The sequence below is a fragment of the Sparus aurata genome, chromosome 22 (assembly GCF_900880675.1).
Source record: "Sparus aurata chromosome 22, fSpaAur1.1, whole genome shotgun sequence".
In the NCBI taxonomy this organism is placed as follows: Eukaryota; Metazoa; Chordata; class Actinopteri; order Spariformes; family Sparidae; genus Sparus; species Sparus aurata.
The window spans coordinates 7,947,547-7,970,417 of NC_044208.1; the positions used below are offsets into that span (position 1 = coordinate 7,947,547).

A 22,871-nucleotide genomic window follows, 5' to 3' on the forward strand; every position below is an offset into this window, starting at 1 on the left:
AGCTAACGGTCCTGATGTTTACCTTAGCCTCTGTGTTTTAGTATGTGGTTTAACCTTATTAAGGAAAGTCTGAATATTTAAAATACTTTCTCAGCTGCTTATTCCTGCCCTACAAAATGCAACAAATATCATGATATTAAATGGGGCTGGGCAACATCGTTACTGTGATACTGCACATGATATTAGATTTGGGATATTTTGGATACGCCAGATCAGGATCTGGCGTCTTGTCTGTGCTCCATCACAGTTAAGAGATGTAACTTTATTAATTTAACAGACGATTCTACTTGTTCTAACACTTAACTGTCCCAGTTTAGTCATTATATCCACATTATTGATGATTATTAATCAAAAAGTTTTGTAAAAATTTTGTGAAAGTACCAATATTCGTCCGCACATTTTGTCGCAATATCAATATAGAGGTATTTGGTTGGAAATATTGTGATATTATGGTATGGCATGACAATATACAGTCCTGTGTTTGGTGCTTTTGGGGGAGCTATTAGCTTGTGGTATTAGTCTTAAGTTGATTTTGGATATGTTGGATGCATGCCATAATGTGATCTGGCAAGTGTAAACCTTGTATCAACCTGGTTTTTAAGGCTGCATTCCAGTGAAGTAGTTCTCTACCCACATAGTCATTAGATCGTCATTACTGATGATTACTTAGCAAGAAATGTGCTAATATTTTGTGAAAGCACCTATAGTCATTGAAGTATTCAAGCAAAAAAGTTGTGATATCTGGTTTTTGTTGATGACAATATTGCTATATTTATTGTGTACTGCAATATCTATACATACATTTAAAAATCTTTCCTAATATCTGGTTATTGAAGAGATATGTATGTAATGGACGCAGGCTATTTATGGTTTATCAATAAACATAATTGTCCTTAATGTTGCCTAAAACACATTAGTTTGCTTAAAGGACATTGGTCTAAAATTGGCAAGATTCTACTTTAGATCAGGAGCAAACCAAAAAATAAGATTACAGAATCATCAACTGCAAACCATATTTTGGTAGTTTTTACTGTTTATACTGTTTACATCATTAATGTATGATGGTCCAAGTAAATTAGCACTGGTGGTGTGTGTGTGTGTGTGTGTGTGTGTGTTAGTAGATTATTCCCTTGTTTACCTTTTTTTTACTGACAGTCATATTTCTGCCGTCATTGCAGCTGCACAGATAATGACAAAAAAGCCTTGTCGAGTAGCAGCTGGATGGTTTGTACACACACACATTCATAACAGCATGTCATTAAGCAGTAAACAGGCCTGACCAGTTAACAGTTCAGCCATAAAGTGACACTCAAGCCCATAATTCTGGTTTGATAAAGAGCTGTTTTTAATTAGCAGGAGGTTTGGCCAGGCAGCTGCGGGAGGAGATTAATTTCTGCTGCATTTTTTTTTTTGTACTTCTAGAAGTTAAATGTTTTGCACTTTCTCCTTCACCGATGATCTTTTTCCTGAATATTTTTCTTAACAACAATTTTTATATAATTGCAGTCTCGAGTCTTGAGGTTTCCCTTTTTGAATGACGACTACAGACTAAGGACACCTGCTGCTATGGTCCCGGCCCATGCAGGCGCAGAAAGTACGAGTTAGTTGGCTGTTGGCTCTGGTCTTTGCGGTGCGTTCATGTGCAGCATTGGCAGAGACACAGACAACATGATTGAAGTGTCTCGTTCATTGTGGAGCTCTGACAGTCGGCGCTCGTCTCTCCTTTTTGTACAAGTTGAATTTACTGTTGTGAGAAAGTGAGCGTCCATTCAGACCAGTTCTCCTCGACAGCACACACACACACACACACACACACCCCATTATACAAGTCATTTAGCAGAAGAGACAATACAGAGCCGAGTGTTGCTGGCGATCAATAAAGACCCAGACAATCGGAGCTCTTGACAAAGGTCGGCCTCCTGCTGCGTGGAGGATCAGGGGGTCACCGTGACTCTTTACTGCGACAGCCATTTAACCACATCTGACCATCAGACTTTTGTTCTGCATGAAAAGGAGGAGGAACACATGGGGGTCAGTCACATGACCTGGTTGTCTCAATTAGGCACGTTCTCTCCCAGTGTTTCCTGTCAATCGAGCAGGACGATGTGCATTTTATTGAGTCACAATACGCTGATAACCTCAGTCCGATCAGTGAAGTGATGGGCAGAGTTTCAGGTTTCATTTTGAATTTCGGTCTTTGTGAAAGAAACACGAGATGTCATTGATCCAGATCCTGTTGTAATATTTACAGTGTAAGCAGAGCAGCCTCTGGCTATGGCGGTCAGGTGTGTGTGTATGTGTGTGTGTGTGTGTGTGTGTGCGTGTGCGTGTCTGTGTGTGTCTTTGTGTGTTTACTCACATCGTACGAGTCAAGCAACAGGTTCTTTTCATGGAAGCTTCAGTTGATCTCTCTGTGCTTGATGTTGACTTGGTTCGCACAGGCCGACTGTCACTGAGCCGCTCCAGCTGACCACAAATACCAGAAACACTTTCTCCAGGAGCAAAACAGGCTCCTGGAATAATCCTGGGTTGACACTGAAGTCTGAGGCGTATACCAGGAGAGGGGTCATCAGGGAATACCATGAATTCTTTAGGGGAAGTCGGAGAATATGGGTCAACTTCATAATTTTTTCAGTACAAGACATTTAGACACTTAGTGTACTTAACTAGAGAGACCAACTGATTTATGGAGCCATATTAATAAATCTGGATGCTTAAGATCTCCACTAATACTCGTGACTTTTTTTTTTTTATTCATAGTTAATCATCAAGAAGACCTTTAGTTATGACACGTTATCAAGCAGATTTATGAGAATTTTTTCCATATTCAAGATCTCTGCACGTCCTCGGAGAAGGCTTAAAAATGTTTTTGCTTTCTTGTGTGGTGTTAGTCTGATGGCCAAATCAAACCATTAGTCTCTTCTGTAATCTTTCAGTTGTGATGTCTGATTTTCTCATCAAATTGGCAATAAATTGTCTACAATCTTAAACTGAGCATGAAAAAATGATTTTTATTAGAGCTGCAACAATTTTTATCGATTGCTTCTATTATTTTTCAGAATAATCTAACTGTTATTATTTTATTACTGGTTTAATATAACGACTTGATTTACCCAAAATTACACGTTAAAACTTGTCACTTATATTTCAATATTTTATTTTTATAAAAATATTTTTATATATTTTTAAATATTTTTTATTTTATCATCTTCAATCATCAACAAACAGACATGAGAAAGTATGAACTGTGTGGTATTATTCCCCAGGAAAGAATAGCCCAGTCTTTACTGGTAATCTGTGTAATCCTAATATATATCATGTTTAGGTGGGGACAAAAAGTATGTTACGTTGGTGAGTCACATAAGCAGACGATCAGAAGGGCATGTTAATGAGCATGAATGAAGCATAAATACAACAGAGAGAACACAACAGACATTTCCCTGTGTAGTGGTAAGTTTCAGGACATTTTCCAGCCACATTTGTTGTGACAAAAACTGATATTTTATGACGAGATGTTGGGACATATCCGAGTCACATCAGTGATATCAAAGCTGGATATTTTTGACTGGATGGCTGACAAAGGAGAAACCTCTATTCATGATGGCGTTTTTACATTAAGCGTGAAACCCCTGGATATTTTGAATGATATCCATTCAAAATATCCGGCTGTGTTTGTGGTGACAAAAGCGGACAGTTTTAATGAGATGTTGGAACATTTCCGAGTCACATAGGTGATTGTGGTGTGTGTGTTAAGGACAATTTCTAGATGTGCTACCCTAACCAAGTTGGATTTGTGTCTAAACCTAAACTGACCGGAAGCACAGCACTGTCACAACATAAAATTGGAAAATGAAATGTAAAAATGTAACTAGTGAAAATGCAAAATTTCAACATATCTGTGTTTTGCAGACACGTACAATTGCAACATTTATTCGGCAGGCTGGGTTGGAGCATTCAGTGCCAGCTTTTGATACTTTTCCAATGTTATGGACACATTTCAGTCTGTACCCAATCAGCTTGACAGTGTGAACTGTGACAAACAGATCAGGTACAGTCCGTGTTAGTGGTGTAGACTGATCGTACAGCTGTAGCTCGGAGGTAAACACACACAGCTCAGCATGTTCAGACACATCCACATACTTCTCTTCTCGTCTGGCAGGTGCAGTCACACATGTCAACATCAATGACGGCAGGCTGGTTGGAGTTGTTAGCTGGCTGCATAAATAAGATGACACGTCCAGGCCTCTTAATGAAGGAGTGTGTAGAAATGAAGCCAGTAAACAAGGAGATGGATACAGCAGCAGCAGCAGCAGCAGCAGCAGCAGCGGGCAGTTTCTGTACATTACCAAGTTAAGCGGATTAGAAGTTGGACGACCCATATTGTAGATTGTCAAACCCCTGGTCGTAGTAAACTCTTTTTACCTTTAACAGGATTGCAATTTCCACTTCATGAAAAGCCAACAGTTTGAAAGTGCTCAGCTTATGAATTCAGATTGTTATCGTGTACTTTGACTCTTTGACCCTGTTCCAGTGGAGAGCAGCCAAAACTTTGATCATTGTGCTTTCAGTTTGGAGAATTTAGTAGAACAAAGACCTTCCTGGCTGCTCTTTTCTGTTTTTCAGACGTAGGAAGGAAGGTCGCAGGTCTGCGAGACTGAGAAACATATTTTAGTTACACTTATTAAACAATGTGCGATCGATCATTGAAAAGAGGCCCAGACGGCTGTAAATATCTGTTATCTCTAACCTTATAACCAATTACACAGTCTCAGGCTCACCACAAATACTGTCATGTGAGAATACAAATTAGAGCAATTTAAAGTGTGTGATCAAACCTTCACATAATTCTGTGGTTGAGCGGTTAAAGAGGAAAAGGACACTTGGTTTCATTTTGTTTTTAGTTTATTTTGACTCACATGGACCTGGTCGAAGGCAGCAAGAACTTTTTAAGATTATTGTAAATGCAATGTTTCGGTCATCGACTCAAACACACAATGTGAAACAGCTGTTCTAAAGACACGGGATGCAGCAGCCAATAAAAGAGCAGTCAAATCCAAAATACCTGAGACAGTTACGCTATCATTCATTGATTTAGAAAATGAACTGTGTAGGAAATCAAACTTGATTTTGAATTATTTCATTTGTCCATTGCGCCTGTCTACTAAGTGTGGCTCAAAAAGCACTGAATTCATTTTTCTTTGAATTTTCTATTCTTCGAAATATCAGAAAAAAAAGAAGAATGTCTGCCAAAGTGCAATCCGCAGCAATCAAACAATGTGATTTGTTCAGTCATTCATTGATCCAATCTTTACTTAGGGTAGGTAAAGGTAAATTATTGCAGACATCAAATAGTACATACAAATGGTGATTGAAAATGAAATTAATTAAAATCTCTGGCAGAACAAAAAAACCAGTCAATGAAGAGCTTCCTCTTCTGATTAACACGTCTTCCCCAATACTACATGGTGCAACCTGTACATATAGTGTGGTGTTCAAATATATCAAGAAACCTGAGCTGAAACGATCTCTTTCTACCCACAATCCTTTGTGTTTTGCTGTTATTGTCTTCCAAAAGATCAGCAAACAATCAGAAAGCAGTGCTTCCTGTCCTGCCTGCACCTGTCGCTGCGGGATTCACACAAGTGATTTTCCTGTAAGACGAGATAACAGAAACTCTTTGGCTCTGCTCTGATAAGGAGGATCTGAGGTGCACGTGATGAGGTGCGCACTGGAGCCAGAGCAGGAGGGTTGCTTATTTGTTCAGTGGGAGGAGAACTCCTGTCACTTCTGTCACACGAGAACATCGTCACCATGGTCTGATGTAGTCCAGCTGGTAGAGAGAGCGTGAAGTTAAACACTGTACAGAGACACACGGATGAAAAGTCGTGTGAACCACATACGTGTAGGTTTAATAAATACATAAGTAAACTATATAAAATGGTATATGTGGACAGGGGTGTCCAGGTTCTTCAGAATTGAACCAAAATCAATGGCTAAGGAAAAGCAGCGTAAAATAAATCCCTCTGTGAAGGTATTGATGATTTTTTTTTTTCAGAGCTTTAACCCAGATCTTAGAGTCTTCTACAGTTGTCAATCTACTATTTTCAAGGTTCAAATGAACTTAACCAGAGATCTTTAAATGCAGGACTGTTTACAAAAGGATTCAATCTGTAAAGCTAGCCGGTTAACCCAGTTTCTGTCACTGATCCCAGTCATCGCACCGCTTTTAACCACAATTATTCGGATGAAAATGGATCGATTCTCTTGCGAGATGATTTTTGATCTGCCTGATATGTTTGTTTCTCCGCCTTTCGTCTCCCACCCAAACATTTGTCTTATCAGTGAAACTGAGTTCACTGAGGGAGCGCGATGAATCAGAGGAAACATCCTGATCCTCTCCGCTCAGCGCCTCTTCCTGCTTTTTTCCCTCCACTGAGGTGTGACCTCAGTGGGTCAATGTACAGCAACGTGTGTACTGCACTACAGTATCTTTCACCATTGACAGCAAAACAATCTAATTCTGTATGATAAGAAAATAGGTTGATCTCTGGCTGCAACTAACATCTTTTTTATATTTCATTTTTATATTTAAACCGATGTCCCAGAATCAAACAAAACCCTAGACTCTAAAATGGTGTCTTCAAAAGGCATTATACAGAGTGTATAATGAAGTTTTAATATAGTTCATTTTTGATTTCATTAAGTTTTAACGATTTATAAATGGGAATTATTCCTGATTAATAGAATTTGCGATGGAAGGCATGTTTGTGACCAGAAACAACCCTTCCCATGTCCCTGCTGGAGTGAGTCATACGTAGTATTTTCTGTGGGAACTGAGCTATGTAATACATCACTGTGATTCATGTACCGCCTCTTTAATCGATTCTAGTAAAACAGACACGAACAGTCGTTCAACCTGTGTGAGAAATAACGGCTGCAGCGAAGCTCCGAGCCGTGATCAGAACCTGCAGGACTGGTCCTCGTGATGTCACAGAGGATAGTGATGTGACGGCAGCGTCAGCTCCAACTGCAGCACAGCAGGATGTACTCACAAGTTGTCCTAATTTTACCAGTGAGTGAGTCAGTCTGATACTTGGCTCCAAATATCCTGGCAGTCTTTAGGATATACTGAAAGGAGAAGTTGAACATTTTGGAACATGAATTTGCTTTGCAAATGTTCGATCCCGCTCATGTCAGTATGAGGTTACCTCTAGCAGCATGCAAAGTTAGCTTAGCGCAGAGAATGGAAACAGTGAGCAGTGAGTTTCCATGTGACCGAAACAGGCTAAAGGTTTCCCTGAGTAATCCCAACATAAAACAATTTGCGCTTTTATGGGGAATTGCCAAACAGTTTCCTGGAAAGGCATCGAGACGACCAGAGAGATTCCAGGAGGTAACAGGTAGCCACTACGTGAAGCTTCATATTTATCGCACATACTCAAGATTAGTGACAATCTTCTCATCTGACCCTCAGTCGGAATGCAAATAAGCATATTTCCCCCCAAACTATTCCTTTACCATTTTTGGAGGGTTTGTACAAAGCATTGAAAGTTACTTTTCAAGGATTGAAATATGGCTGATGTCCGTGAAAAAAGCCTGATTTCCAACATAATCCTGTTGTTTCATCCAAACAATCGTTCACGTAAACCAGAAATCTTTTTTTAAAGAAATGATCCCTTCATCTGCATGTTTTGTAAATAAGTTTTGTAAACTTTACTTTTTTTTTCGCAACTGCAGTTATAGAAACATTCAGACGTGATGATGAAGGCTTTGAGCCTTTCATTTTAGCTTCTCTGACAGTGCCTGAAAATTAAATCAAATTTCTGTACGAACACTGTTTAACATTATAGCACCTCCCCACCTGGCACAGTTCTCAGACAGTTTTATAACCTTTTAATTTAGACAGTTATTGTAATTCCCCCGCATTACAGTGGATTGGCACATTGGTCTGAGCTGTTGGAGCAGCTTAGCTCGGCTATAAACAGTGAACTCCCACAATTCCTGTTTGTTTGATTTCATAAGACTGCTGGGCCTCAAGGAAATCCTTTTTCCTCTTGAACAGTGTTTGTTCAACAGTGTGTTCCCCCCGCTGCCTTGCACCAGTGAGATGAATGGCCAGGGTGTGAGGGTGTGTGTGTGTGTGTGTGTGTGTGTGTGTGTGTGATATAGTGAAGGGTTTATAGAGGCCCAGTGAAGCTATGAATAGCCTCAGTGCTCTTTTGCCACTTTTCCTCTCAGCTCTCCACCCTTGTCCTGTTGTGACGGAGGTGGGGTAAATATTCCTTTTGTTGCCCCCAGCTGGGACTTGTCGGGCGCGAAGTCCGTCTTTGTGCTTCAACACGTGCCATTTGTTGTAACGAACGGGCAATTAAGTTCCACTGAGCAGGAAAATGTAATTGAGCAGTTTGATCTCATCTGGACTGTTTTTGGTTAAAATCAATACAAAAAAATCTACCTAAAATGTAAAAATTAAGGATTGGAGTTTCAAATAAGATAAGAAATAATCCTTCTGTTGTTTTTTTTTTTTTTTTTATAGCTTTTGAATAAAGAAAAACAAACAAATCAGATCAAGAATGAATTAACCAATTCAGTTTGATAAAAATGTCAAATTCTGAACATTAGTTTCCAACTTTATCAAAGTAACAACTGAGATAAACAAATGAACCATTGTGTATACAGTATGTAAAAACAGTGCAAGTCAAATTATAGTTGTAAGTATGCAACATTGTGAACATGAAATAAAAGACATCACAGACCTTTTTAGTGACGCCATTCTTTAGTCTGGAGATTGATAATTGGATTAGTTGAATCGACAGAAAACGTATCTTTTTAAGCAAAAATTACAAAAACCAACTGATTCCAGCTTCTCAAATGTTAAGTTATGTTATTTACATTCCTCATCAAAGATCAATTATTTCACCCACCCACAGCCCATCTCCTATTAATCGCAATGATTCTGGATGTCTTGTCAGATCAGAGGACTGAGATCCGCGCACCACATTACTCACACAGAGACCCACCGCAGCCCTCCTCCAGTTCAGTAGAGTGTTTTGCTTATGTACAGTTAAACGGAGTTGTCGTCATCATCTTTATTTATTATTGATCACTCTCAAAGGCAGGCTCCATGTGGAATGATGGGACTGTCAGTAGCTGTGCTGGGCTGCTTGTATCCATGGTGCCCCCAGCTGATCAATTAAAAGAGGGCAAAATCGGTGCGCATGGATTTACCAGTCCGAGAGCACGGATTTCAACATCCGTTTGTCTATATACCATGTGGCCCTAAGGGGATAAGGATAACACCAAACCACCTGCAGTGTGGTTTCTGTTTGTCGGTCTGTCTGGGGTTGGTCATTAATTCAGTTTTAATGTCATTTTGTCTTTAACTTCTAGTTTTAACTGTCAATTTAAACTTCATATCGCCGCTTTGTTTGGAGTGTTTGTCAAAAAAAAAAACAAGGCATCTGATGGTGCCACCTTTTTACTATTTTCTGACATTTTAAGATAAGTCAAATGATTTATCAAGAAAACTAACTGCAGATTCATGCAATAATTGAAGTGATCATTAGTTGCAGCCCTTCCTGCACCGGTAAATATGATGAATGTCTGTCAGATGCTCTCTCTCAGAGAGGAGAGGAGGATTTGTGACGTCCTGTCATATCTCTGTGTAAAAAGAGGTCGAACATGTTGTTTGTTTTGATCTTTGTGACAAATGATTAACTGGACTGTTTATGAGAGCTGGAGTTTCGCCTGCAGCTCTTTTTACCGACTGCCTCACATGTTTCACTGGAGCCCGATCACTCACCCACTTTATCATCAGCAGGCCTTATAAATACTTTGAGTTACTGTCAGGCAGGAATTCAGGGGATGGGTAATAACTGTAACCATGTCAACAAAGTCCAGAGTTTTACAGTAGTACAAGAGAGGCTTTCTTCTCTGTGGCTGAAGGACTTTCTGATAACAAAACGGCAATACAATAGATCAAATACGTTGTCGAGATGTTTTAATCCGTATAAGCCACATATAACAATATTTAGATTAAAATCATTTGGCGATCGTTGTAACGTGTTCATCTGTTAACACGTGAGTGCAGGATTGTCCGTATTATACTCTGTGTACTTTGGCAGATCATTAAGTCCATTACAGTGTGTTGAGTAATCCCCCCGTTATACAGCTGAACGAGATCGTTTTCATCCCGTGTGTGTTTGTGATGGATAAAGCTGCAGTAATTGGTCCATTAAAAGAAAATGAGTGGCCAGCTTTTCATGATCGGTCGTTTTAGTCATTCATCAGTCGGTTCCAGCTTCTTAAAAGTGAGCATTCTCTGCTTTTCCTTGTCATTTATGACAGTGAATGAAGAGTCTTTTGATTTGGGCTAAAACAATTAATCAGTAGTTACAGCCCTAACTTGCATAACTATAACCAAAACAATAAATCAAACACTATCATATGCAAGTATCAAGTATTCTGATCCTTTGAGTTATGTATCAAGCAAAATATGCCAATTATTCCCTTGTTTCATCTTTTAAAAATGTAACAATGTACTGCTTTTATATTGTTGTAAATCAAATATCTATCAGACAACCATTACACGATTGATAGCTAAAATAACCAGAAGATTTATTGACAATGTAGATAAGTGTTAGTTGCTGCCCTAGTGATTGTTGTCTTCTGAGTTATTTGTCACACCAAAAAACATAAACGTACACATCAGAAGCATCTGCATGACTTGCTGTCACCAGAGTTTGAGTTTCCTCATGTGGGTCATCCTGCATCATCAGGATTGTCCCTTTTTTTTTGGGCAGTATAACGATCAGCAGACAGACATGCAGGTGTCAGTGCATCTTCGACCAACTGCATTGATATCGTATACCACAGATTATTCAGCAGCGGTAATATCAATTGACGTCAGATATTCATAATCTAATTAGTTTGCAGCATTAGGTGGGGGAAGCACTGACTGTGTCTAGATGGTTTTGAGGTGAAGCGGTGGTTTTGTCGTTGCAGTAAGAAGTGAAACTCTCTCCCCCCACTGCTGTCGGTCGGTACACAGAGAGTTTCCCACCAGCAGCTGAATGAGTGGAGGGCAGAGGCCTCGAGGCGTCTGCAAACACAAGACTGGTCGGAGACGAGACCACAGGCGGAGAAATGAACGTTTGTTACATCGGCGCTAAAGACAACTGTGGAAACTGGGCTTCTGGAAATGTTGTTTCTTGGGGTAAAAGTCTCACCAATCTGCCATCAGCCTCGTCTCAAGATAGTGTCAGTGTGATCAAAAAACTCGCAACGGATGTCAGCGATAAAGTTGTCATGTCAAGATTATCTGTGGACTTTCATCAGTCTCTGTGTGTTTTCATGTTGAATCTGATTTATTCTGTCAACAAACGGGTCGGTTTCAAAGTGCTTTACAAAGAGCAACTGAAGGCCAATGCTCCAGATTCAAACAGAAACCACGTTTTTTGTGGTAAATCACAGAAGGTGAGGAACGGTTCTGCTGTGAATAACTGATATATAATGATGTATAATAGTATGATCATTATTCATACGTTTTGGAAAGCTTTGAAATACTGGAAGTGATTACCAGAAAGAAACATGCCGTAGAAAATATCATCTTTAATGATTATTCTAGTAATGTTCGCCGTTGCTGTTGTCAACTACCCAAGAGCACCAAACCCAGGTCCAATCATTCCAGTGAATTCCTAGAGTAGCCGTTATTTTTTTCTGTCTGTGGAAAGATGTTCTATGATATTCGTCGACAGAAGCACCAACCTTTCTCTATCCTCTACGGTAATATGACTAAATCACATTCATTGAGTAGGCTATATCATATGAAATGTGCAAATAACGATCTGGTAAAAGACTGGATGTTTGTAGGGACCCTGAACTTAAGTTTATTTGGCTTCAGGATTTAGCAGTTATTGAGCAACAGAAACGTGCTCAGCTACTCAGTCAGTCTATATTATTAAAATATAGTGATTGTGAGAATAAAGGAGCATTTCGTAGTAATGGGTTGTTTTCAATCGGTTTACACAGTGCAGATCAGCATGTTTGAATCCTTTTCTGGGTCATCTTAACATGTCTTTGAAAGTGAATCTTCAAAATTTGATCTGATCTCACTCTGTTTCGAGACTAGGTATGTCTGAGGCACAGCACAGTTTTTGATATAAAAAAACAGACTGCTCCAAATACATAATTAAACATTGATATAACACAAACATCTGAATGGTGAAAGAATTAAGTAGGAAGAACAAAGTTTATTCAAGTTCATTTAAACCATCTTAACGTTGCACAACTTGCTCCGATCAGTATTCTTTGCACTGTGTTTCTTTAATCGTTTCTGCTCGAGAAGCGTCTCGGAAGCCAAAATCCGCTCGGCAGTATTTCAGCGCTGTGATCCCGGCTCGATCCTCGCCATCTGCCAGACGCTTGAAGTTGCTTTACCCAGCGCCAACCCAACTTCAACGTTCAAAATGTGGAATGAGAAAAATGTCTCAACTGTCTTTTTATTTCTCACGAGAACATTGGATCCAGCTCTGGATGTTGGGACCGTGCCAGACCCAGGAGGTGTTTCTATTTTATATTTGTTTTGGCTTATGCACTTTTTTTTTTCAGGTTGGATCAAGTATCCTCTACTTACATGGCGTACATTATGTCTTCATACATATTTTTAAACCAAATTGAAAGCAGGGTTACCAGTGGAGAGTTCACCTTTATTTGTTTTACAAATCTGGACCTTCTGCTCGTGTTGAATGAATAATCACACGTAAAGACCCAACAGAAGCTCAGCTCTGCTTGTTGGGGGTTCTGTTCTCCGTGGGGAGGCTTGGACTACCGTTGTCATGCTTTCATTAGCAGGTGATTTGGCTGTCGCGTGACATTTAGCCGGCCCTGCTGTGCAGCTGAGAGATTATCGGCCTCCTCGGGTGTCAGTAATGTGATCCAGGCTGTCGCCAACACATTCCTGTTCACCGCAAACTCTCGCCAACCGCCGTCCAACTCTGACAAACAACAATGAAGGGACTTCTTTGAAATATTTTCATAATTTCATCATTAAGGGGTGTGTTCCAGGCAGGGGCTTTGAATATCATAAAAGTTTAAAACTGGGTATTCCTCCAGGAACGTGCCGAAGAAGAACATGTGTTTTTACTCACATCGCTAATCTGTTGTTGCAGCTCAACTCAAGCAGAAACCAAAACAAACTAGTAAAGACGATCTTCAGTGTAGATGTTCAAGGCTGCCAACATGAATCAATCAATTAGTCATTTTTTTTCATTTGTCGTCCCATCTTGCCTTTTCGCATGATGTGTGACAAAATTGAAATTTTGTTGGGATTGAAATAGAAAATGTATATATGTTTAGATGCAAGGATGCTTCTTCAAAGTTAAAGCTTAAATGAAACTTCTAGATGGACTCACTTCATAGTCTACTTCATCCAGTTAAAGAAAAAGCCTGTTGCAGTTTATTATTTTCTCAATTTATTGCTAACTATTTTTTTTCTCCATAAAATCAAAATCCAAGTTTGGTTAAAAGTTTGGTCCAGTAGTTTTTTGTGTAATCCTGATGACAAACCAATCAACAAAAGAAAAAAAAAAACAAGGATGAAAACACAGGCTTCTTGGCTGAGGTTCCCATAGCCTGGGGAGTCGACGTTTTTATCTGATGAACAGTCCAGAACCCCCAACTACACATTTTAGTTGCATACAGTATAAGACATTAAAAAAAAAGCCAAACATTTCCATTTGTGAAGCAATGACCAGATATATTTCTCTATAGATGACTTAAATGCTTGTCAAAACTGTCATAGGTTATTCAGTTAATCGGTTAATTGACTAATCCTCTCAGCTCCAATAACAGATGGTTTATTTGTTACCCTAACTTTAGCATTGGTAGCTAAAAATAAAGAAATGAATAAATGAAAATCCTCTCTCTGTATGGTGATAAGTCTCTCAGTGTCTCGGGGTGTGTTGCCATTGATGCAGGTCAGTGTCAGAGGTGTTGGCTGGTGAAAGCTCTGAGGTGTCACATCAGCAGTTAGTTAAGGAGGAATTTCTCCTCCCTGCTGGCAGCCTGAGTGTCGGCCATCTGTCGCTCTGTGTGTCCGTCTGAACACAAACAGGAGTGAGAGCTTCTCTGGGACACTTTAATGACCACATGCAGGGGCAGTTGTTTTTCTTCTCCGCTGTTCACACCAGCTCAGGCATTTTGTTGGACAACTGATGTCCGGCCCAGCTCTTAGGGCCTTACAACATCTGCCATTTGGTGGACAAAGCGCTCTCAAACTTGCATGTATTTTTAGTTCAGGATAACACCAAACCATCTGCAGTGGGGTTTCTGTTTGTCGGTCTGTCTGTGGTTGGTCGTCAATTCAGTTTTAATGGCATTTTGTTTTTAACTTCTACTTTTAACTAGTATTTAAGGAAGTTTGAGTTTAAAATTGGATGGATTTTAACAACAAAAGCCTCAAAAAAACTGTATCGTTTATTATTTTCTCTTTTGAATCCTCTCAAAAACGATTGTATTACTTTCCAGAGTCTGAGGTTACATCTTAAAATGACTTGTTTTAGTCCAAAAACCAAAATATATTTAGTTCACAATAAAAGAAGACCAAGAAAATCGGCAAATTATCACATTTGAGAACCTTGAAGAGTAGATTTTTGATCAGTTTTCTGTCAGTTCAATTAATCCGCAAACCATTTCACTTGCAGACGCAACGCATTTTTTTTTACAAACCTAACTCATCCTGTCACCGCCTGTTTTTAAACGTTTTGTCTTCTGGTTCTGATTCGTGTCATGTGGTGGATGGTGGGTGATGGTCCTCCATTGATCCTGCGGTGAGAACTCTTTTATCTGATCTCCCGCTGCTGCCTTTCACACAAAGGTCAGAGGTCACAGTTCAGGGTTGAGAACAGAGTGGCGCCGCCGGAGCTAGCCATGTCTCGCTCAAGATCAGATGAGGTCACAGGGATTGAAGGTGGAATCCTGTGGGCCCAGAATGGTCGAGCCTGTCTCCTAGAAATGATATTACATATATGACTGCATATTTATGAAGTTAGAGTTATTATAGAGTCCAGGGTTCATGTCCAGGCCAGTCTGTTAAATTTAAGTTAGGGAAATTCAAAGAGACCATGATCGTCCTCTAACATTGAGTGGATAGAGATTGCAAGATTGCTTTTTTTGGCAGGAATACATTGTCAGCAAACATTTCACAGATATGTTCAGTAAAGACATTTTTTTTGCCATGTACGTTCATTAGCAGCATTTCCTCATTAAATGAGTAGAAAATTGAATTTGTTTGCCTTTGTGTTTCCCTCAAAACGTATTTGCAGGATGGATTTATTGAAGGGCAAAAGTATGTAAAAATTAATGCTTTTGTTGTTCATTGATTGCAGACAGCTTAATTGGTGTAATCCGCATTTAAATCTTCTCAAATATTAGTTAGAATTCTATTAAAATAAGTGGATTTTAATAAGGCTGCACGGATTTGGAATAAATATAATCAGATGCTGGACATTACAGTTTCCACCAAATGAGCTCTGGTTCCTGAACCAGTTTCATGCTATTTAGCGAACCAGCCCACGTTTCCCACCAGCTGTTAGTGGAACCGTTGTCATCTATGATGCATCATTAACGGAGGGCATTCCACATCGACCTGCAGAATATGACATGCCGACTTTGGTTAAACTACAGGTCTAAAAAAAAGACAAAAAACCTACTGATTTCTGGTTCCAGCTGTGAAAAAAACAAATTTTGGTGGTGGTGGAAATGCTCTGAACGGTTTCAAACTTTTTACTAACAGTCAAACGTGGTACAGTTGATGGTGATGGATGCCAGGGGTCAAAGGACTGTCTGTCTGTATAAACTTGGACTGATCCTGAGCTGAGGTGTGGTGAGGTGGCAGGACGGTGTGAGCTGTTGGCCGTCACACTGATGGATCAGCAGGAAGAGTCAATAAGTGAATGCTGACTCAGCGGCTCTGTTTGCTGTCAAACTTGAATGGATCATAACAGAGGCAACGCTCACTGAAACTCAGCTGCCGAAAAGGGAACTCTGTTTTAGTATCGTTTGCCCTCATATATACAGTACATGTCATCTTCTTTATCATATGCATTCATGGCAAATTATTCAGATTAACTAGAGTAAATGTTCCTATTCCCTATTCCCTCAGGTCTGGACGACAGCCTGCAGCAGTACATCCCGTCCTTCCAGCAGCAGCAGGTGGACGGGGAGAGGCTGCTCAGGATGACCCACCAGGAGCTGCTGTCTCTGGGCGTGTCGCGGGTCGGACACCAGGAGCTCGTGCTGGAGGCCGTGGATCTCCTCTGCGCTCTGGTCAGTAACCCATTCAGTGTACCGGTGATCGTAGCTATATGGGCTTGGTTCGTCTGACCGGCATGTTTACCTAACAGTCAACGACCAAAAACTCCCAAAACTTTCTGGGTGAGAACTACAGTTCAGTTCGCGCATGCTGCGACACAGACAGAAGTCCTGAACTCAGTCCAAACATCTGTTTTCTGTTAAAACCACAGAGCTGCCAGAGGAAGCTTCACACACCTCAGGTTTCAGCCAGTCATCTGACTTTTTTGGAATTCCGACTTCACCCAAACTCCTTTTATCAGTCACCTGCAGTCAGCGGAGTCATGTTGTACCACTAGTGACTACATGCTGTAGTCACTGCTATAGGAGAGTTAAGGGACATTCCCCTGTTTTTACAGTGGCAGAATACATGCACGAGACCAGAATTTGATCATAATGACTCTATTCGAGGCTAATTAACTGAAAGGACTACCAGTCTTCATCTGTCAATGTCTAATAAAGTTCAACAGCTGCAGAGTAACAACATATTTTCCAAATGTGTGAATTTGCCAGTCTCATGGCAGCTGATAGCTGTGGTTTATACTGGCTCTGGCTCTAGTGCCAGAGAATGTGCTGATGTAAATAAAATGCACACTGTTAAATCTTTATCGGATTTGGCAACACGCCCCCACACTGCTGGCTTAAATACCTCTACGCTGTAAAACAAAAAGGCTTGAGAGAAAAATCCTTCAAACCAACGGGATAAACTGAAAAAACTGCGAGTCGTTCACAGATTGAAGGAAAAGTCTTTTAAAGAAAATAGAAAATTAATATCCATATTTCATATTGACAACAATAAAACATGGCATCCTGCTGTGACACTGACAGTATTTTGCAAAAATTGCAAAAAAGAAAAAAGGCAAACGTGTTAAAGTGATGATTTTGAGGTACAGTGTTTGGCCTCAGCTGAAGCCGACCTCCCATGACGAGAGCAAAACATTTGTTTTTAGTCTGAAACAGTTAAAGTGTTGACCCGCAGACAGAAGCCCTCAGTCAGCTGTTTATGAGCTCTGTCCGTCTGTGTCACAGTGAAAAGGAGGATTTACAGTCAGCGCTGAGGTTTACTGGTGCAACTGGGATGAATGGTATCCAGCAGCCTTTTAAAATGGAGCCTGACACTCTGCTGTCACCGCTGACAAACAGTGGAAATAAAAGGACGACTGACGGCAGCAATGAGACAGCCACTGTGTAAAGTTGTGTTATTGAAGATCTGTAAAGCATTTGTTCTTACACGAAATATGAATGAATACAATGTTTATTTCAAGATATTTGTTTAAAATGTCAGATTAGAGAGATGTTCAGTGCGGTGTGGAATTCATCAAAAGAGTGTTAGTCATTTAACCAGTAATTACGCGGAAAATGCAGTAATCAGTTGAGATAAGTTTCATTCTGATGTGACTCGGCTGGTTGGAAATAAAACGGGGACGTTATCTTGAAGTAAGGCAGATCAACTCCAGCGGCTCTGGTTTTCTACTGGGTGTGCAGGCAGAGAGAAGAGCCCCAATTTGAACTTTAGTTTAGTTCAGTGGCTTCCGACTGATCCCTCCTTAGGGCCAGCCTTTCTGCTTAGTCATGAAGCCATGGACCACACATTACATTTTAGTTTGATTTGTCTTTTCTGTCTGCTGCCCATCCTGTTCAGTCTTTCCCAGTGCACACTGAGCAAGAAGCGAGGTCGACCTAAAAACACCTAGAGTTTGCAGTGCCTGGTTACAGAAATCCTCTCAGAAAAGGGAACATCCAAAATTCCCATTAACTTGAAACAGAGCTACATGGAATAAGCTGTCAAACTGATTTCCCCCAAGCCACCAGACACCTTTGACAGAAACAGTAATTTTCCCTCATAGACCACAGAACATACCAGTCTACCACTCCCTCGATCAATTAGGTTTTTGTTTTGTTATGGTCTTACTCTTTTTTTAAGGGTTGGTTTGGCTTCACCAAAGTTACACAATAACACAACAGTAGGCAAACAGCGCCTGTGGCGAGGTAAAATTACTGTTCTAAAGGAGTTTGGTAGGTCTACAATGGTATCAGTACCTCATAAACCCTCACTTCAAATAACCAGAATTATCCATTTAAAGGCCAGGAAAAGATATCTTCTCTATCATTTTCTTGCAGTGACTGACTGAGTACATAAGCAACAGTTTTGGTTATTACATTGAAAACTCTGAAGTTGTGTTTTTAACTGTGAGTGAGAAACTTGGAACTCTTTCGCATATTTAGTGAATATTTACGTTTTTGAAAAGTTTCTGCAAACCATGGATGCGATCAAATTTGTAGATGTCATACAAGACGAAACCAGAGATTTTAAGCCAAAACATGATATTTTTACAAACCCTAACTAATTGTTTTTTCTGCCTAAACCTAACCAGATTTTTTTTTTTAATTGGAATCCAAAGAAACGCAAAGTTGCAACATAGAGAAATTTAAAGTTACTACATGCACTCTTTGCAGAAACATTTATTCTGGTGCTCTCCTTCCTTCTTTCTGTCCTCTCCAATCTCGATGAGCAGGTTGAATGACGTTTGAATGTCGGTGTCTTCAAATGAGTTTTTAGAACTGTAAGTTCACCGAAGCCAGACCACAGCGCCCAGTCCCGGTTGGAATAACTGACATGAAGGAGAGTGATGTATTTGCTCATTTGTGTATATTCTAAACTATTTCACCCATATCCCATGGCCTTCCTCAGCAAATAGAAGGTATAGAACTTTATTCATGTGACAACATGCAGTCGAGGAGAGATCACACCCCTTTTCCCTGCTGTTGATGAATAAAGATGAACTAAATCAACCGAACAGAGTCATGAATAGATCTTTAATCAGCAGCAGCTCGACTGTGTCGGGGAGAGTTTTCCTGTCGAACTGAATTGAAGGTCAGCTGACGTGTTGTGGATATTTTTTGCAGCGCATAGTTTACTGTTCTCTGGTGTGGAGCAGGAAACAGATGTGACCCCTCCCACCTGTCAGAGAGACCCCCCACCCTTCCCCTGACACACACACACACACACACACACACACACACACACACACACACACACCGAGAGCCGTTGTAGTTTTGTTCCAGCAGCGGTTTCCGTTGGCTGTCGATGATCAGCAGAGACTCTTTCTCTGCTCTGACTTTAATATTCCAGACATAAGTGTTTTATCACAGACTGAAGAACAGACAGACTCGTCTGAAGATGTCGCCTTATATTCTGATCAGTCTTTTAATCACATCTGACATTATCTGACATTAAATAGACTAAACAAAACACAATCAGGAGGAATATTAATGATAAAAAATAATTTTTAGCTGCAGCTCTAGAGGAGAGTTTCTGTTCAGCTGTGTGTCTTCAGTTTTTCGATGCAAAAGCTTTTATTTTTTATATAATTTTTTTCAGTTCATTGAAGCAAGACTCACGTGTGTCTAAAGTCTAACTTCACTTCGGAGCTCTCCTCTGATTGACGTATCTGCTGCTGGCGGGATGAGATCATCTTACTTCACAACATGGTTTAAAGTTTGACCTGAAACATGATTATAACTCCTGTCATGTTCAGTTCAGGTGGATTTGAAACATTTTTTTTTTTTTCACAGTGCAGTGAGTCGACAGGTGGAGCGTCAGTTCGGCTGCAGATGTTTTGATTGGCTCTGAGTGCCACAACACCTCAAACATCTGAGCTGCCTGAGGCGAGCCAGCGTGTTCACACGTCAGCTGACAGACAGAATAAATCACAGATCGGTTGAGACGAGAAGAAGAATTTTAATCAACTGCAAGTTATTGATTAGTTGGAAAAAATATGGAAAAATGCGTCCTGATGCACACATGACTTCGCATGGTGTGTGCTGTCTGACCCCTGGTACCTTGTGCAGCATAACATTTGTTGCCTGATTGAGTGATTGATTAACTGATCAACTGATTCATGTGAAGAAAAGCATGATTGAGATGTTCCAGCCGCAGCTTTCTCTATTCTGACTTTGTTGAGAAAAAAAAAAAAAAAAGTTTTGTTTTGTTCATATGTAACTATAGTAATCAATGAGTCCTTATTGAACATTCGTATCTATTGGTCACATTATTGATTATTATTAGTATTATTGTATCAGTAAACCATGAAATGGCTCTCTTTGGGTCTAGTTTGTGTGAGGTTAATGTGGTGTGGAATGTTTTTTTAGTCAGATCATCTCTATGGTGACTGGTCTGTAGGAATGTGTGTGTGTGTGTATGTGTGTGTGTGTGTTGTTGATCGGTTGTCATGAAAGTCTCTCATTCCTGTGTATGACGTGAAGACTGTTGTTTCCCTGACCAGAGCTCATCGAGGTTGTTGGTTCTCTGAATCTTATTTAGAACTTAACATCAGCAAATGATACAAATCATTTTTTTCACAACAGCAGTTTATTCAGTCATGAAAACATAGAGAGTTTATTTATTTAGTTTGTTTAAGCAGAATAAAATCGGTCAGTGACAATCTGACTAAAATGTCTTCCCCAAAACTGCGGAGTGCTCCTTTAACTTAGCGAGCAGTTTAAGTGATATAGGATGTATAAGCTGGTTAGAGCATTGCGAAAATTGTCTCGGCGTCTCAGGGCAGTTGGAGCTTTACAGAAGCAGCACTTTAAAATCAGTTATGAAGAAAATTCAAAGCCAGTGAAGCCTGTCTACAACTGGCCTAATAATAATAATAATAATAATAATAATAAGCTTTATTTATACAACACTTTTGAAGACAGAGTTTACAAAGTGCTTTGACAGTCAAGCAAATGCAGGAAACTCAGGAAGACAGCATTACGGAACAAGCACTCAACAGTGGAGCCAAACCCAAGGAAGCCTCGTCCAAGGTGACTCAAAACAAGAAGGCAGAACCGAAAACGTCAAAAACACAAAAAACCAATATGAGTCATAACAAGTCAAAGGAATAAAAGCGATAAAAGAGGCAAAATTACAGAAAAAGTGATGCGAAAATAGAAACAAATAAAAGTATAGAAACAATAAAGGAAGATAAGAAGACAACAGTAATAATAATAAACAGTATTTGTATAGCACCTTTTATATAGCGGGTTTTAATCAAAATGCTTTACAATAAAGTGTAGATACAAATTTAAACAATACTATGCATTAAAACTGAGCAATCGAATGAATAAGCAAAATTGGTATGCTAAGGACAATAAGATATGCAGGCCTGGACCGGACAGGAGAATTCCCAGTGGCTGGTTGATTGGCCTGGAGGGTAAAATACTAAATTAGATGGGACAACACAGGGTAGCTACAGTCCGTCACTACTTCCGGGATAAAAATTCAGGATGGGATTACCGGTCTACCCCTGAAGATATGAGAAAGAATAAAAAAACACAGCTGGAGAATGACAGTTAGTTAGGGGAGCACTTAGTACACCACTGATGTATGATAGAAGATCGAGACAGCAACATCGATTTCACATCTACTAATAATATTTCACCCTACAGCTTTAACATAATGAGTCCTGTATATTAATGTATTGATGATGTTTAAATTGAATATCTATGTTATATTTGTATTTGTGGTCGGACAGAACTACGGTGTGGAGTCGGACAACCTGAAGACTCTGGTGGGGAAGATGAGAGCGGCGCACCACAGCCTGAACAGCGCCGTGTCGCAGCGCAGGAAGAACCCTGCCTACCACAGCAAGATCTCCCATCAGCCCTCCAATGAATTCCTGACCGCCGTGGTCGAGCTGATCGGAGCCGCCAAGAGTCTGCTGGCCTGGCTCGACAGGTAGACGCGCTCCGTTTATAGATGTCATTTATACATACAAACTATTTACTCTACCTCTCACACGCACATTGTCTGAAATCTTTGATGTGTTTTTGCGTTGGGAGAGGTAAAGATTGAGTTTTATTTGATGTGTCAATCAGTGGGACAAACATGATGATGCAGGTGCATGTTCAACCCTCATGGCAGCCATTCTACTCACTCCAATTTCCTGTTTATATCATATGAACGGGTGGATTTTAATATATTTCCATTTTAATTGTATGATCATGTAAATCCACTGGAGTAATGCGTCAGGTCCCACAAGTGTACATATTGTATCTTCACTAGCTGAATTATTTTGGGAACATTCACTTTTTTGCCAACAGTCGAGACGCTCAGATTGACTGTGCGCAATAAAGCTACAGCAAGTACATCGTTAGCTTAGCTAAGCACAAAGATTGGAAAAGGGGAAACAAACAGAAACCCTTTTACCAGAAGCTCTGAATCTCACTGACTGACATGTTATATCTAATTTGCTAAAAGATGTACATAAACCAAACTGTAAGAATGACCTATTGTGGCTTTAAACTAAGCCAGAATGAGAGATTTGTCAATCTACTTTCCAACTCTCAGCATCAAAGAAAGAAAAAAAAACCAACATATTTTAGAAAATGTAAAATGTCAAACTATTCCCTCAACATCATTTCATTCCTACCCTAAATCCTTATCCTTATCTAAAATAATGTTGGCGTAATATTATTTATTAAACATGTGTGTATACAAAGTATTTGTATTATGTTGACAGTAAGAATAT

General features: G+C 39.9%; 1 protein-coding gene across 1 annotated transcript in view; it reads left to right on the forward strand.

The window, feature by feature from the left end:
- Positions 1 to 22,871, forward strand: part of LOC115574580 (CNK3/IPCEF1 fusion protein-like) — a 56,518-nt gene that overhangs the window by 242 nt on the left and 33,405 nt on the right. The window contains exons 2-3 of the mRNA XM_030406211.1: positions 16,163 to 16,326; positions 21,876 to 22,078. Of these exons, the coding sequence (XP_030262071.1) occupies positions 16,163 to 16,326; positions 21,876 to 22,078 (367 nt within the window). The remainder of the gene's footprint in view (positions 1 to 16,162; positions 16,327 to 21,875; positions 22,079 to 22,871) is intronic.